General features: G+C 49.1%; 1 protein-coding gene across 1 annotated transcript in view; it reads right to left on the bottom strand.

Moving 5' to 3' along the window:
• SV2C (synaptic vesicle glycoprotein 2C) overlaps window positions 1-12,723 on the bottom strand; it is a 98,897-nt gene that overhangs the window by 53,060 nt on the left and 33,114 nt on the right. Inside the window, exon 3 of the mRNA XM_035100167.2 lies at window positions 11,010-11,190. Coding sequence (XP_034956058.1) covers window positions 11,010-11,190 — 181 coding nt within the window. The remainder of the gene's footprint in view (window positions 1-11,009; window positions 11,191-12,723) is intronic.

The raw sequence follows: 12,723 nt of genomic DNA, 5'->3' as shown, positions 1-12,723 counted from the left end.
TTCCTCCAGTTTGTTTTTTAAATTCAATGGACAAGTGCAGTGCAGTTGGTGCCTGAACACTTTTATTCATTCCTACTGTGTTACTTCTGAGTTTCTGTCATCACTATACAAGAACTGATAAGCAGCTCCCACTCTACATAAGCTGTTCTTCACATCTAAAATTAAGCCTTTGATTACCATAAGCTTCTGATTTCTGATGTCAGCAGTGACCATAATGCTTAATAAGACATGTGGGACAACAGAATCAGTACTGGGACTGTATTAAACATTTACCGCTGTATATCTGAGGAGCTTTTGCTATTTTCTGTTTTAATATTTAGTATATTTCATGTACCATTCAGCTGATCAAATTATTACTCCAGAGCCACTTTAAAAATGATAATGCAGGGGTATCTGATGTAATGTGTTGGATTACTATGTCTGGCCATCCCTGACATTGCTGCTTTTAGCAGTTTTCAATTGGTCACATCCATACCATACATTCAGAGCATATGTCTTCCCCCCAAAGAATCATGGGAACTGTATTTTACCCTTTAAAAGGTAAAGGGACCCCTGACCATTAGGTCCAGTCGTGACCGACTCTGGGGTTGCACGCTCATCTCGCATTATTGGCCGAGGGAGCCGGCGTATAGCTTCCAGGTCATGTGGCCAGCATGACAAGGCCACTTCTGGCAAACCAGAGCAGCACATGGAACGCCGTTTACCTTCCCGCTGTAGCGGTTCCTATTTATCTACTTGCATTTTGACGTGCTTTCGAACTGCTAGGTTGGCAGGAGCTGGGACCAAGCAACGGGAGCTCACCCTGTCACAGGGATTCGAACCGCCGACCTTCTAATCAGCAAGCCCTAGGCTCTGTGATTTAACTACAGCGCCACCTGGGTCCCACGTATTTTACCCTTTACTGAGCTACAAATCTCGGCACACTTAACAAACTACAGTTCCCAGGATTCTTCAGGGGAAAGCTATGTGCTTTAAATGTATGGTGTGGATGTGGCTAACATTTGTAAATTGCCTTGACACACACATAGAAGGCAATTCATAAATAAATAATAAAAATGGCAATGTTTGCTAGGGTTTAGGGGAGTTGGAGTCCAGTAACATCTGTAGAGTAGCATAGTATTAGGTAATGGATTTTCCCCATGGTTTTCCTATTGAAAATTAACTCTCCAAGCAGGCATTCGCAGCACCTTTTGGGGGCAATTAGCATGTTAAAGCAAGCAGCTTTCAGTAGACAGGAGCGGACTTTGGTAATATGACACCCTGAGAATGGACAAATTTTTACACTCCCACCTAAGTATTTATATTTTTCACAATGATTCCTTTTGATACAGTTGGTACTGATTACTGAATACTTCAAAGTGTGTCTTGGCTCTCTGGGACTAACGTTGGGTCCCTTTATTGTGCAAAAGGGACAAGTTCCTTTGCACTGTTACGAAGACCCTGGCTGACCCAACGTTTGAGAAAGTACTCCTGCATTATTTTATATGGATGTCCCTTTTTGCAAGATTTTGTACTCTACTGTAAACACAAAACACACACACATACTACATCACCCTGTGGTTTTAAGCAAAAACGTTGCATAATCAAAGACCAAAACGATGTGTGTTCCTCCCAGAAAGAAACCACCCCATTCTTTCCAAACTCTGCAAATTGACATTAGAGAAACAGAATGATTCCTGAAAAGAAAATGGTCAGAAAAAGAAAGGATCCTGGTGTGTGTATGCTTGTGAAGATAGATCAGAATTTGCCACAAGGGACAAAAAGGGACATTGCTCAATGCTCTTCGTGGGGTAGGCATCTTAAACAATCACTACTGCAAAATAGGCATATACCCTTCTTTAAGTTGTAACCCATATCCCTGCTACTCACTCTCTGTAGTGAAGGTTAGTATAATGAAAAGACTTTGGAAGAAACTTTTATCAGCTATGATAATTAGATAGAACTCTGATGTTCATAAACAATGTATCTTTGCATACAAGATATTGGGGAGAATCAAATAGGAGAGAAAAGCTGCTCTCGTGCCTTACTTGTAAGCTTGTCAGATGGCATTTGACTGACAAGTGTAGTAACAGATTGTTGGACTGGATAAGGTAACTAGAGGCTGTTGGACTCTAGCTCCCATCAGCCCCAGCTAGTATGGCCATGATCAGGACTGAAGTCTAATAACATCTTCCCAGATGGGGTTACAGATTCCCCATCCCTGGACTAATGCTTTGATCTAATCCAATAAGGCTCTTCTCATTCATAACATTTCATGAAAATTTGTGCAGCAGTGTGTTTGACAATTAAGCTTGCCGGAAGAAATATCAACAACCTCAGATATGCTGATGACACAACCTTGAAAGCAGAAAGTGAGGAGGAATTAAAGAACCTTTTAATGAGGGTGAAAGAGGAGAGCGCAAAATATGGTCTGAAGCTCAACATCAAAAAAGCCAAGATTATGGCCTCTGGTCCCGTCACCTCCTGGCAAAAAGAAGGGGAAGAAATGGAGGTAGTGAGAGATTTTACTTTCTTGGGTTCCATGATCACTGCAGATGGTGACAGCAGTCATGAAATTAAAAGATGCCTACTTCTTGGGAGAAAAGCAATGACAAACCTAGACAGCATCTTAAAAAGCAGAGACATCACCTTGCCAACAAAGGTCCGTATAGTTAAAGCTATGGTTTTCCCAGTAGTGATGTATGGAAGTGAGAGCTGGACCATAAAGAAGGCTGATCGCCGAAGAATTGATGCTTTTGAATTATGGTGCTGGAGGAGACTCAAGAGAATCCCCATGGACTGCAAGAAGATCAAACCTATCAAACCTGAAGGAAATCAGCCCTGAGTGCTCACTGGAAGGACAGATCGTGAAGCTGAGGCTCCAATACTTTGGCAACCTTATGAGAAGAGAAGACTCCCTGGGAAAGACCCTGATGCTGGGAACAGGGCCGTCTCAAGCCAGTTGGGCGCCCTGGTGCGGAGATCGCTCAGGCGCCCCCACCCTGGTGGGCGGGCGCAGCACGGCTTCCACGGGGCTTCGTCGCGCAGCGCCCTCCTGCCGGCCCGGCGCCCCGCGCCACCGAGACTACCCCTAGAGCTGGGCCTGGCTGGGAAAGGTGGAGGGCACAAGGAGAAGGGGACGACAGAGGATAAGATGGTTGGACGGTGTTCTCGAAGCTACCAACATGAGTCTGACCAAACTGCGGGAGGCAGTGCAAGACAGGAGTGCCTGGCGTGCTCTGGTCCATGGGGTCACAAAGAGTCGGACATGGCTAAACAACTAAACAACAACAATGTGTTTGACAATCCCTTCTAGAACCCCTATTATTTTGTGTGCTGCAGAAATTCTACCAAGAATTAGTGAACACAATGATGGCCACATTTTGCAAAATATGATAGCCGTCAAACTACCTCTCAGCAGTTCCCTCCAACCTAGTGCCAAAATGATCTTTTCTGTTTCCCTCCTTCCTTCCTGGCTCAGCTTTGGTTTGTTATTCAGAAAACCCAATGCATATGTGTGAGGGACAGGGGATATCGCGAAGTCCCTCCCCTCCTGAGTTCAAGCCCATCCCCGAGCACAGGGGAAAGCAGAGAGAGTTCCGATTCCAATGGGGAAGCAGGAAGTCGTGTCCGAGGCTCAGGCAAGGTAGAGGAGCCAGGGTCCCAGGTGGGACAGGAAGGGGCGAATAAGGGGGGGAGACCCATCCCCCCAACTCCGGAATTACGCAGAAAGAGGAGGGGAAAGAGGATGGGTCTGCCAAAGCTTTTGTGTTGGAGAAAGACGCGCCAAAAGCCATTCGGAGGTTCTGGAACCGACTGACCACATCACTCCGTGTAAATAGCAATGACTTCAGCACTGTAAATACGCAGCACCAATAAAAGAATAAAATGCAGAGCTGCGTAGCGTCGTTACTCTGAAGTAGCCCACTCCGACCACTGTGACAGCAACCTCCGAATCCTTTTTGGGGCTACTTTGGAGTTGCCGGGATGAGCGTGTCAGAGGCGGAGAGATGGCGGCAGATCGCGGAGCAAGCCCAGCAAGAACTGCAGCAGCTGTCGCTGCAGGCGCAGGGGGAATTGAAGGCAGCTAAAGAAGAGACTAAGAAGGTCCAGGACGACCGGCTACAACTTGCGGAACAGGTGAGAGCGCTACAGGAAAGAGAGCAGGAATTAAGGGCGGTGGCGGTAGACCTCCAAAACAAGCTGGATGCAGAGAAACACAAGGCGGGAGGGGCACCCCAAGTCCAAGTGCTGCCAGGAAGGAGAGCCGGGACCCTAGTAAGCAAGTTCAATGGAGACCCGAGGGAATATCAGGGCTTTGAGACTGAGATTGTGTATGCTCTTGAGCTGCACCACGATGAGTTCCCTGATGATGAGCACAGGGTAGCGTTTATTGTGGAGCACCTTACCGGGGCAGCCAGGGAGTGGCTAAGACCGTTAATCGCAACAAAGAATCCTTGCATGAAGAATGTCAAACTATTTCTAGAAGGTTTGAAAACGATGTATTCGTCCGATAGTCATATGGACCAGACTAAGGAGGAACTTCATAATTTACGCCAAGGAAATATGACAGTTCGCGCGTATTGGGCGAAATTCACCATGCTGGTGCACAGATTGGGGTGGGAACTGGAGTCACCCCCAATGCAAGCGGCGTTCTACTTGGGGTTGCATGAGGAGGTGAAGGATGAGCTCTCGAGAGGTCCAAAGCCCAGTAATATGGATCAGCTGAGCAAAGCGGCTCTGGCGGTGGGGGTGAGACAGGAATCCCGGTGGAGCGACAAGCAAGCAACGCGCGCAAAGCGGGCTTGGTTCCCACGGTCGCAGGAGAAGCCACTCCCCCAACAACCCTTTCAAGCCACGCCTGGGGCCAGCCAGGACCAGGAACCCATGCAGATTGATAGCGCGTGCGCGCGGGCTTTTCAAACCCCAGCGGCGCCAAGACGCAAGGAGGGAAGGGGGTGGGAATTGCTTTCTCTGCAACTCCCCCCAGCATCTCGTCAGAGACTGCCCACATCGCAGGGAGTGGCAAGGAAAGGCGGGAACGGTTGTGCCCTCCCCCACTGACGCAGCACCACAGCAGGGAAACGAGAAAGCCTGGCTGCAGGAGACAAGGGGCAGCAGCCAGGCACAGTCAGCAGACAACAGCCCCAGCCCACCCACCCGCACAGAGAGGAGCAGAGCCAGCCCACCCCTCCCAGAGCAGGAGTGGTTCTAGAAGTGACGCTCACGCTCCCAAATGGCTATCCCCTGACGGTCCTCGCCCTAATTGACAGTGGGGCGTCAGCGAACTTCTTCTCGAGAAACTTTGCAGAAGAGCACCAGATCCAGCTTCTGCAGCTGGATTTTCCTCTGCACGTGGCGACCATTGACGGCAGAGAGCTGCTGGGAGGGGCCATCACTCATCAAACCCCCCCCATGAAAATGACGGTGGGAAGGCACTCAGAGACGCTGGCATTCAACGTCACCACCATCTCAGACCCCCCCATCGTTTTGGGCATGAGCTGGCTAGCGCGCCACGACCCCTCCATCAGTTGGCACCAGAGGTGCATCACTTTTGGATCGGACTTTTGCCTGGAACATTGCATGCAGCACCAACCAGGGGAGGGGCCTCCGATAGCCACGGTAGCCACCATGCACGTCAAAGGGGGTGAGGCGATACCCAAGCCGTACTGGGACCTGCAGGAGGTCTTCAGCGAAGCGGAGTCCGACCACCTACCCCCACACAGGCCTTTTGACTGCCAGATCAACCTGGTGCCAGGGGCAACTATACCCCCAGCCAAGCTGTACGCCATGTCAGACCAGGAACTGGAGGATCTGCGCGCTTTCATCGACAAGAACCTCAAGCGGGGGTTCATCAGAGAAAGCAAGGCAGCAGGGGGCAGCCCAGTCTTCTGGGTGGACAAGAAAAACACGCAACAGCGCCGTCTTGTGGTGGATTTTAGACGGCTGAATTCAGTGACAGAGCCAGTGGCTTTCCCCATGCCCAGAGTGGATGATCTCCTGACAGCGGCACGCAGGGGCAAGATTTTCACCAAGCTAGACCTGAGGGGGGCGTACAACTTGATCAGGATCCGGGAAGGCGATGAATGGAAAACCACGATGTTCACGCCTCTGGGCTCTTTTGAATATCTGGTGATGCCCTTCGGGTTGCAAGGGGGCTCAGCATGCTTCCAGGCCTTCATGCACCACGTCCTGGGGTCCCTCCTCTTCAGGAAATGCTTGGTCTTCCTGGATGACATCCTTATCTATTCCGATGACCCAGTGCAGCATGTGAAAGATGTCAGGGAGGTGTTGCAGCGCCTGAAGGACAACCACCTGTATGTGAAGCTGGAGAAGTGCAAGTTTCACACCAAGGAGGTGGACTTCCTGGGCTACAAGCTGTCAGACAAGGGGCTGGCGATGGACAAGGACAAGGTGCAGGCCATCCTGGACTGGCACAGCCCCAGGACGCGCAAAGATGCCCAACGCCTACTAGGCTTCGCCAACTTCTACAGGAAGTTCATCAAGAACTTCTCTCGCGTTACGGCTCCCATCACTGACTGCCTGAGAGGCAAGCAGAAGTTCAGGTGGACACCAGAGGCGCAAGCAGCGTTCGAAAGCCTCAAGAGGGTGTTCGCCTCAGACCAGAACCTGTTCCACGTGGTTCAGGACGCGCCCCTACGCGTGGAGACAGATGCTTCTGATAAAGCTGTGGGCGCCATTTTGTTGCAACTGGACGCCAACAGAGAGTGGAGACCCTGTGCCTTCTTCTCCAGGAAGTTGACCCAGCCAGAGCGAAACTACACGGTGTTTGATAGGGAACTTCTTGCGATCCACGCTGCGTTCCAGCACTGGAGACACTTCCTGGTGGGCGCCAAGCACCCCATCCAGGTGTGCACAGACCACAAGAACCTGGAGTTCTGGAGAACTGCCAGGGTGCTCAACCAGCGGCAGATACGGTGGGCAGAGTTCTTCTCGAACTTCAACTTCTCCATACACTACATCCCGGGAGAGCAGAATGTCAGGGCGGATGCCCTCTCCCGCAAGCCAGGAGGAGGCGCCACCGGCACCCAGGCACATTTCCCCCCCGTCAGCATGGTCCTGCGGAGCAGCAGTGGTGAGCGAGGCGGAGCTCACAGCACTGACGGCAGCGGATGAATTTGCCAACCGCATCTTCAGAGAACTGAGAGGGGGGGGAGCAGGCAAAAGACTTTGCAGAATGCAGGGGGCTGCTTTTCTACAAGGGTGCACTGTACCTGCCCACCACCCAGCTTAGACGTACGGTCCTCAAGCAGATGCACGACAACCCAACGGCGGGTCATTTTGGGAGGGACAAAACCGCTCACCTAGTCATGAGACACTTCTGGTGGCCAGGGGTGCGGGAAGATGTTCGAGACTATGTACGGGGCTGTGACACCTGCCAGCGGGCAAAGGTGGTCAGAGCAGCGCCACCGGGATTGCTGGAGCCCTTAGCCACGCCACACAGGCCGTGGGAAGTGGTGTCCATGGACTTCATCACAGATCTGCCTTCTTCCAGGGGCAAGACCGCAGTGTTGGTGGTGGTGGACCTCATGTCCAAAATGTGCCACTTTATACCGTGTGCCAGGGCGGTCTCTGCAGAAGAGACAGCCAAACTGTTTGTGGATCACGTATTCAGACTGCATGGATTACCTTTAAGGGTTATTTCGGATCGTGGCCGCCAATTTGTTTCCAGGTTCTGGCGGCGGCTCATGAACCTCCTGCAGGTGGAGGTCAGCTTGTCGACGGCTAGACACCCGCAGACCAATGGACAGGCGGAGAGGGTCAACGCCATTCTGCAGCAGTACCTGAGATGCTACGTCAGCCAGCGGCAAACGGACTGGGTGGATCGCCTGCCACTGGCAGAATTTGCCTACAACAATGCGGTGCACGTCTCCACAGGGGTGTCGCCCTTTAAGGCCAATTACGGGCGCGACCTCAGATCTTTCCCAGAGAGGGAGGGGGAGGAGGAGGAGGAGGGCCCACAGGCTGAGGATTGGGCAGAGGAACTGGAGACGGTGCACCAGCAGCTCAGAGAACACTTGGAGAGAGCCAAGGAGGCGTACAAGAAGGGGGCAGATCGCCACAGGCGACCGGGGGAGGTCATTAGGGTGGGGGACAAAGTTTGGTTGTCCTCGGAGGGCCTTCCCATCAGAGGGAGGTGCAAAAAGCTGGCGCCCAGAAGGTTGGGCCCCTTCACGGTCACGCAACAGGTCAACCCGGTGGCATACAGGCTGGCACTGCCAGAGGACATGAGGGTGCACCCAGTGTTTCATAGATCGCTGCTGTCGCCGTACAGGGAAAGCAGCAGGCTCCGAGGCAGCGAACAAACCCCTGAGGGAGGGGGGGAGAGAGAAGGCAGGGAGCAACTCAATGAGGCCACGGCCATCCTGGACTCAAGAAGGGGGGTGAGGGGCCTGGAGTACCTCATGGCATGGGAGGATGCTCCACCGTCCCAGAATGAATGGGTCCCAGCCACTCAGATACAGGAGGAATTCCTGGTAGAAGAATTTCACGCCCTCTTTCCCCATAGACCCAAGCCCTGGCGCATGGAAAGGGAGGGGGAGGGGGAGGAAGCACGGGAGAGCAGTTCACCATGGCGCTGGGAAGCGGAGTTTGAGGAACCAGAGGATGAGGTATGGGTGTCACCGAGATCCACCCAGTCAGAGGAAGGAGCAGATTGGCAGAACATTTTTACCCCTACCAGCTCTGACGCCACGGACTTTTTGGGATTCCCGTCCTCCCAGGCGGAAGGGGGGGGATCGCAGGACTGGGGGGAGGTGTTCACACCAACGGGCTCGGAAGGCACTGAGTTCTTAGGCTTCCAGTCGTCACCGACACCTGGGGGGGACCTGGGGAGGGGTGAAGGAGAGCTTGGGAGGGGGGTGGATGTGAGGGGCAGGGGATATCGCGAAGTCCCTCCCCTCCTGAGTTCAAGCCCATCCCCGAGCACAGGGGAAAGCAGAGAGAGTTCAGATTCCAATGGGGAAGCAGGAAGTCGTGTCCGAGGCTCAGGCAAGGTAGAGGAGCCAGGGTCCCAGGTGGGACAGGAAGGGGCGAATAAGGGGGGGAGACCCATCCCCCCAACTCCGGAATTACGCAGAAAGAGGAGGGGAAAGAGGATGGGTCTGCCAAAGCTTTTGTGTTGGAGAAAGACGCGCCAAAAGCCATTCGGAGGTTCTGGAACCGACTGACCACATCACTCCGTGTAAATAGCAATGACTTCAGCACTGTAAATACGCAGCACCAATAAAAGAATAAAATGCAGAGCTGCGTAGCGTCGTTACTCTGAAGTAGCCCACTCCGACCACTGTGACAATATGTAAATGATTTATAATTTATCCCCTTTCAATTTTCCGCAGGCATCAGCAATATTCAGCCAAAACAGCCGTTACAGATTCAGTCACATCCACACCAAACATTTAAAGCACCTTTATACAATTTTAACAGACATTGAGAATTTGGGAATTGTAGGTCTGAGAGGTCAGCACCCTTAGCAAACTACAATTCCCAGGACCTTTTGGGGGAAGCTATACCTTAAATGTATGGTGTGTCTGTTACCTTATTTAAGAAGACATTCTCCAATACTTTTTCATATTCCAGTCACCCCTGTCTATTTAACACAAAAGTATATCTTATTAATAGTTGAAACTGATTTGCTAAGCAGTCTAAACTTATAATAGTGGAATATTTTCTTCACATAAATTATATTTTTCCCAATTCAAAATCCTGCTCCAAGGCACAGCTGCCTATTCTATTTGTACATTACTAGAGGCAAACTATAATGTTTGAAATCAAATGTCCTCCCCTGCTGCAATTTTAACAACTACTTAAATCTCACTGTTACCACCCCTGAGAAATTACTTTACAATGTTATAATATTTTCAGATATGTCAGTATTCCACACAAATCTTTAAGCAGTTGAACAAATCGAGGTGTTATACTGGATGGAAAGAAAGCAGTAACTTCTAAATGTTTTGGGACTCAATTGCTTAAAAGAGCACCTTCCCCAACATCAACCATCTTGGATCTTACACTTGGCAAGTGAGATTTCATTGGTGGTGCTGCCACTGGGGACACGCAGTTGATGATGATCTGTGACAGGGCCTTTTCAGTACCGGTTCCCCATTTATGCAATGCCCTCCCTGGTGAAGTGCACCTGTCTCCCTTATTATATATATTATTTGGGGACTGTAGCTTACTTCTTTTCTGTTCTATTTATTTATATTGTGTCATAAAATATGTTAAATTTAGTGTAAAATATTAAAAGTATACTCAGCTCTCTGCATCTATCACCGTTGATAATAATGCAAGGTGGTTAAATCCTAAGCTATGCAGCGTGTGAATTTCTAAATGGATTGTTCTGGCATTTTTCTTTCAGGCATACAGTGACAGACGTATCTGAAGAAGTGTGCATGCACACGAAAGCTCATACCAAAATAAAAACTTAGTTGGTCTTTAAGGTGCTACTGAAGGAATTTTTTTATTTTACTTCGACCCAGACCAACACGGCTACCTACCTGTGACAGACGTGCAAGTGTAATTTTCAGCCATGCCATGCCACTTTACGTACCCCAATGTGGATCGAAGGAAAACAATATCCACTTTATTTTAACCACTAACCCCTTCTTTGCATGGAATTTATCCATACAGGGCACCCTCACAGTGCAACAGGCCATCGTGGCACAAGAGCAAATGTAGAAGTCAGATTGAGAAAGTCTGAGTGAACACAAAGCTCAACCACAATACAGTGGTACCTTGTTTCTCGAACTTAATCCGTTCTGGGAGCTTCCTGCAGTCAAGCAGAAGCTGTATCGGACGTTTGGTTTCCGAAAAACGTTCACAAACCGGAACACTTACTTCCAGGTTTGCAGCGTTTGGGAGACAAAACATCTGAGTACCAAGGTGTTTGAGAACCAAGGTACGGCTGTACCCTCAGATGTGGGCTCTTGACAGCAGGATGGGAACAACAATGAACAAGCTTTCATTGTAAAGTTAAATTAGAAAATGAAAGGAATAAAGGAAGAGCTTACCCAAATCCAGAAAGTAAACGACAGAAGAGAAAGAAGCCATAGCCCTGGACAAATGATGAAAGGAAGGCAAAGAATCCATTGACAGACATACATATGAGAAGAGACTGTCTCCTTCCCACCTTGTCTGCCAAGCCTCCCCAGAAGAATGCCCCCACCATCATCCCAAGGTATACTATGCTACCTGCAACACACAAAAGAGAATATGTTACATTAGGAAGGATGGCATAGTTCTCAATATCAACTCCTAAGTCAGTGTTCCTCCTCAGCTCCCACACATGGCACAATTTGCTTGCAAAACAACTATGTACATTTATTGTAGGTGAGTAATTTGAATACAGATTTGCAAAGGAAAAAACACGCCTCTCATATGCATCCTTTGTTTCTGACGTACTGAAAATTTGATACTTGTTTAGTTATAGGCACACAGCTGCATGAAAGTAAAAGAAAAGGCAAGCAAATTTGGGGTTTGAGAGGTTTATATCCTACCTTTTCTTGCAAGGAGCTCAATATGGTGTGCATGGTTGTCCACCTACCCATTTTGCCCTCAAAACAACCCTGTGAAGTTGGCTGAGAGACTGTGCCTGGCTCACTCAGCGAGCTTCATAGCTGAGCAGAGATGTGAACCCTAGTCTCCCAGATCCTGGTTCAACACTGGCCCTCTCCATCTTTCCACTGCAACATCCAGGCAAGGTAGAGACATTATTACAGTTCAGGGGCACATTAAGCTGGAGCAGAGCCAGTGAGGGATGTGGGCTGAGAAAAGTCCTAAGAGCCAGAGAGAGCGGCCAGGAGTGCCACATTTGGTCCCAGAGCCTGAAGTTCCCTACCCCTGCTACATAGCATCTCCTACCCAGAATTTTTCCATAAACAGCGGGCTAAAATTAAGTTATGTGGATAAATCAATACCATGCAATTAACTAATGCAACTACATAGCAGGAAAACTTTGTTATCAACAGGATTATTTTCCAAATCATGTGTGCGCTCTCAGAATGTGACCCTTTATAAATGGTTTCAGAAACTAGGATTATTTAAATTGCTTTAATAACAGAAGGGAGGAAATTAAGAAGAGAGGATCAGGTTTCTGTATGCTAGGAAACTTGATAGGTCAGTGTACAAAACTCACTACAGATCATGCTTGCTTACAGCTGTTTTCTCAGATAACAGTACACATTATAGTAGTGACTCTGCAGCTTTATCGCTTGTGCTTCAAGAATATTTTAATTTCAATAAACATGCCTTTAAAGAGGGGGGTTCCAAAAGTCCAATGATGCACCCAAACCAACCATATAAAAGTATGCTTGTGTATATATAAATTTATTTTGTTTATTCACAAAAATATTTATAGACTGCCCCTTCATATAAATTATCAGGGTAGTATACAAGAAAATTGACGAGCACTATCAAACATAAAATATCACAAAAATATTACATCATCTTGAAAAATGTAAATGACCGAACAGGCTGCTGGCATAAAAAGATCTTCAAGACTGTATTCCGCTCTGGTCAGACCTCACCTGGAATACTGTGTCCAGTTCTGGGCACCACAGTTCAAGAAGGATACTGACAAGCTGGAACGTGTCCAGAGGAGGGCAACCAAAATGGTCAAAGGCATGGAAACAATGCCTTATGAGGAACGGCTTAGGGAGCTGGGTATGTTTAGCCTGGAGAAGAGAAGGTTAAGGGGTGATATGATAGCCATGTTCAAATATATTA

Source organism: Zootoca vivipara, chromosome 11 (genome assembly GCF_963506605.1).
Source record: "Zootoca vivipara chromosome 11, rZooViv1.1, whole genome shotgun sequence".
Lineage (NCBI taxonomy): Eukaryota > Metazoa > Chordata > Lepidosauria > Squamata > Lacertidae > Zootoca > Zootoca vivipara.
Note: the sequence above shows the minus strand (reverse complement) of the source record. Positions and strands in the feature narration are given on the sequence as shown.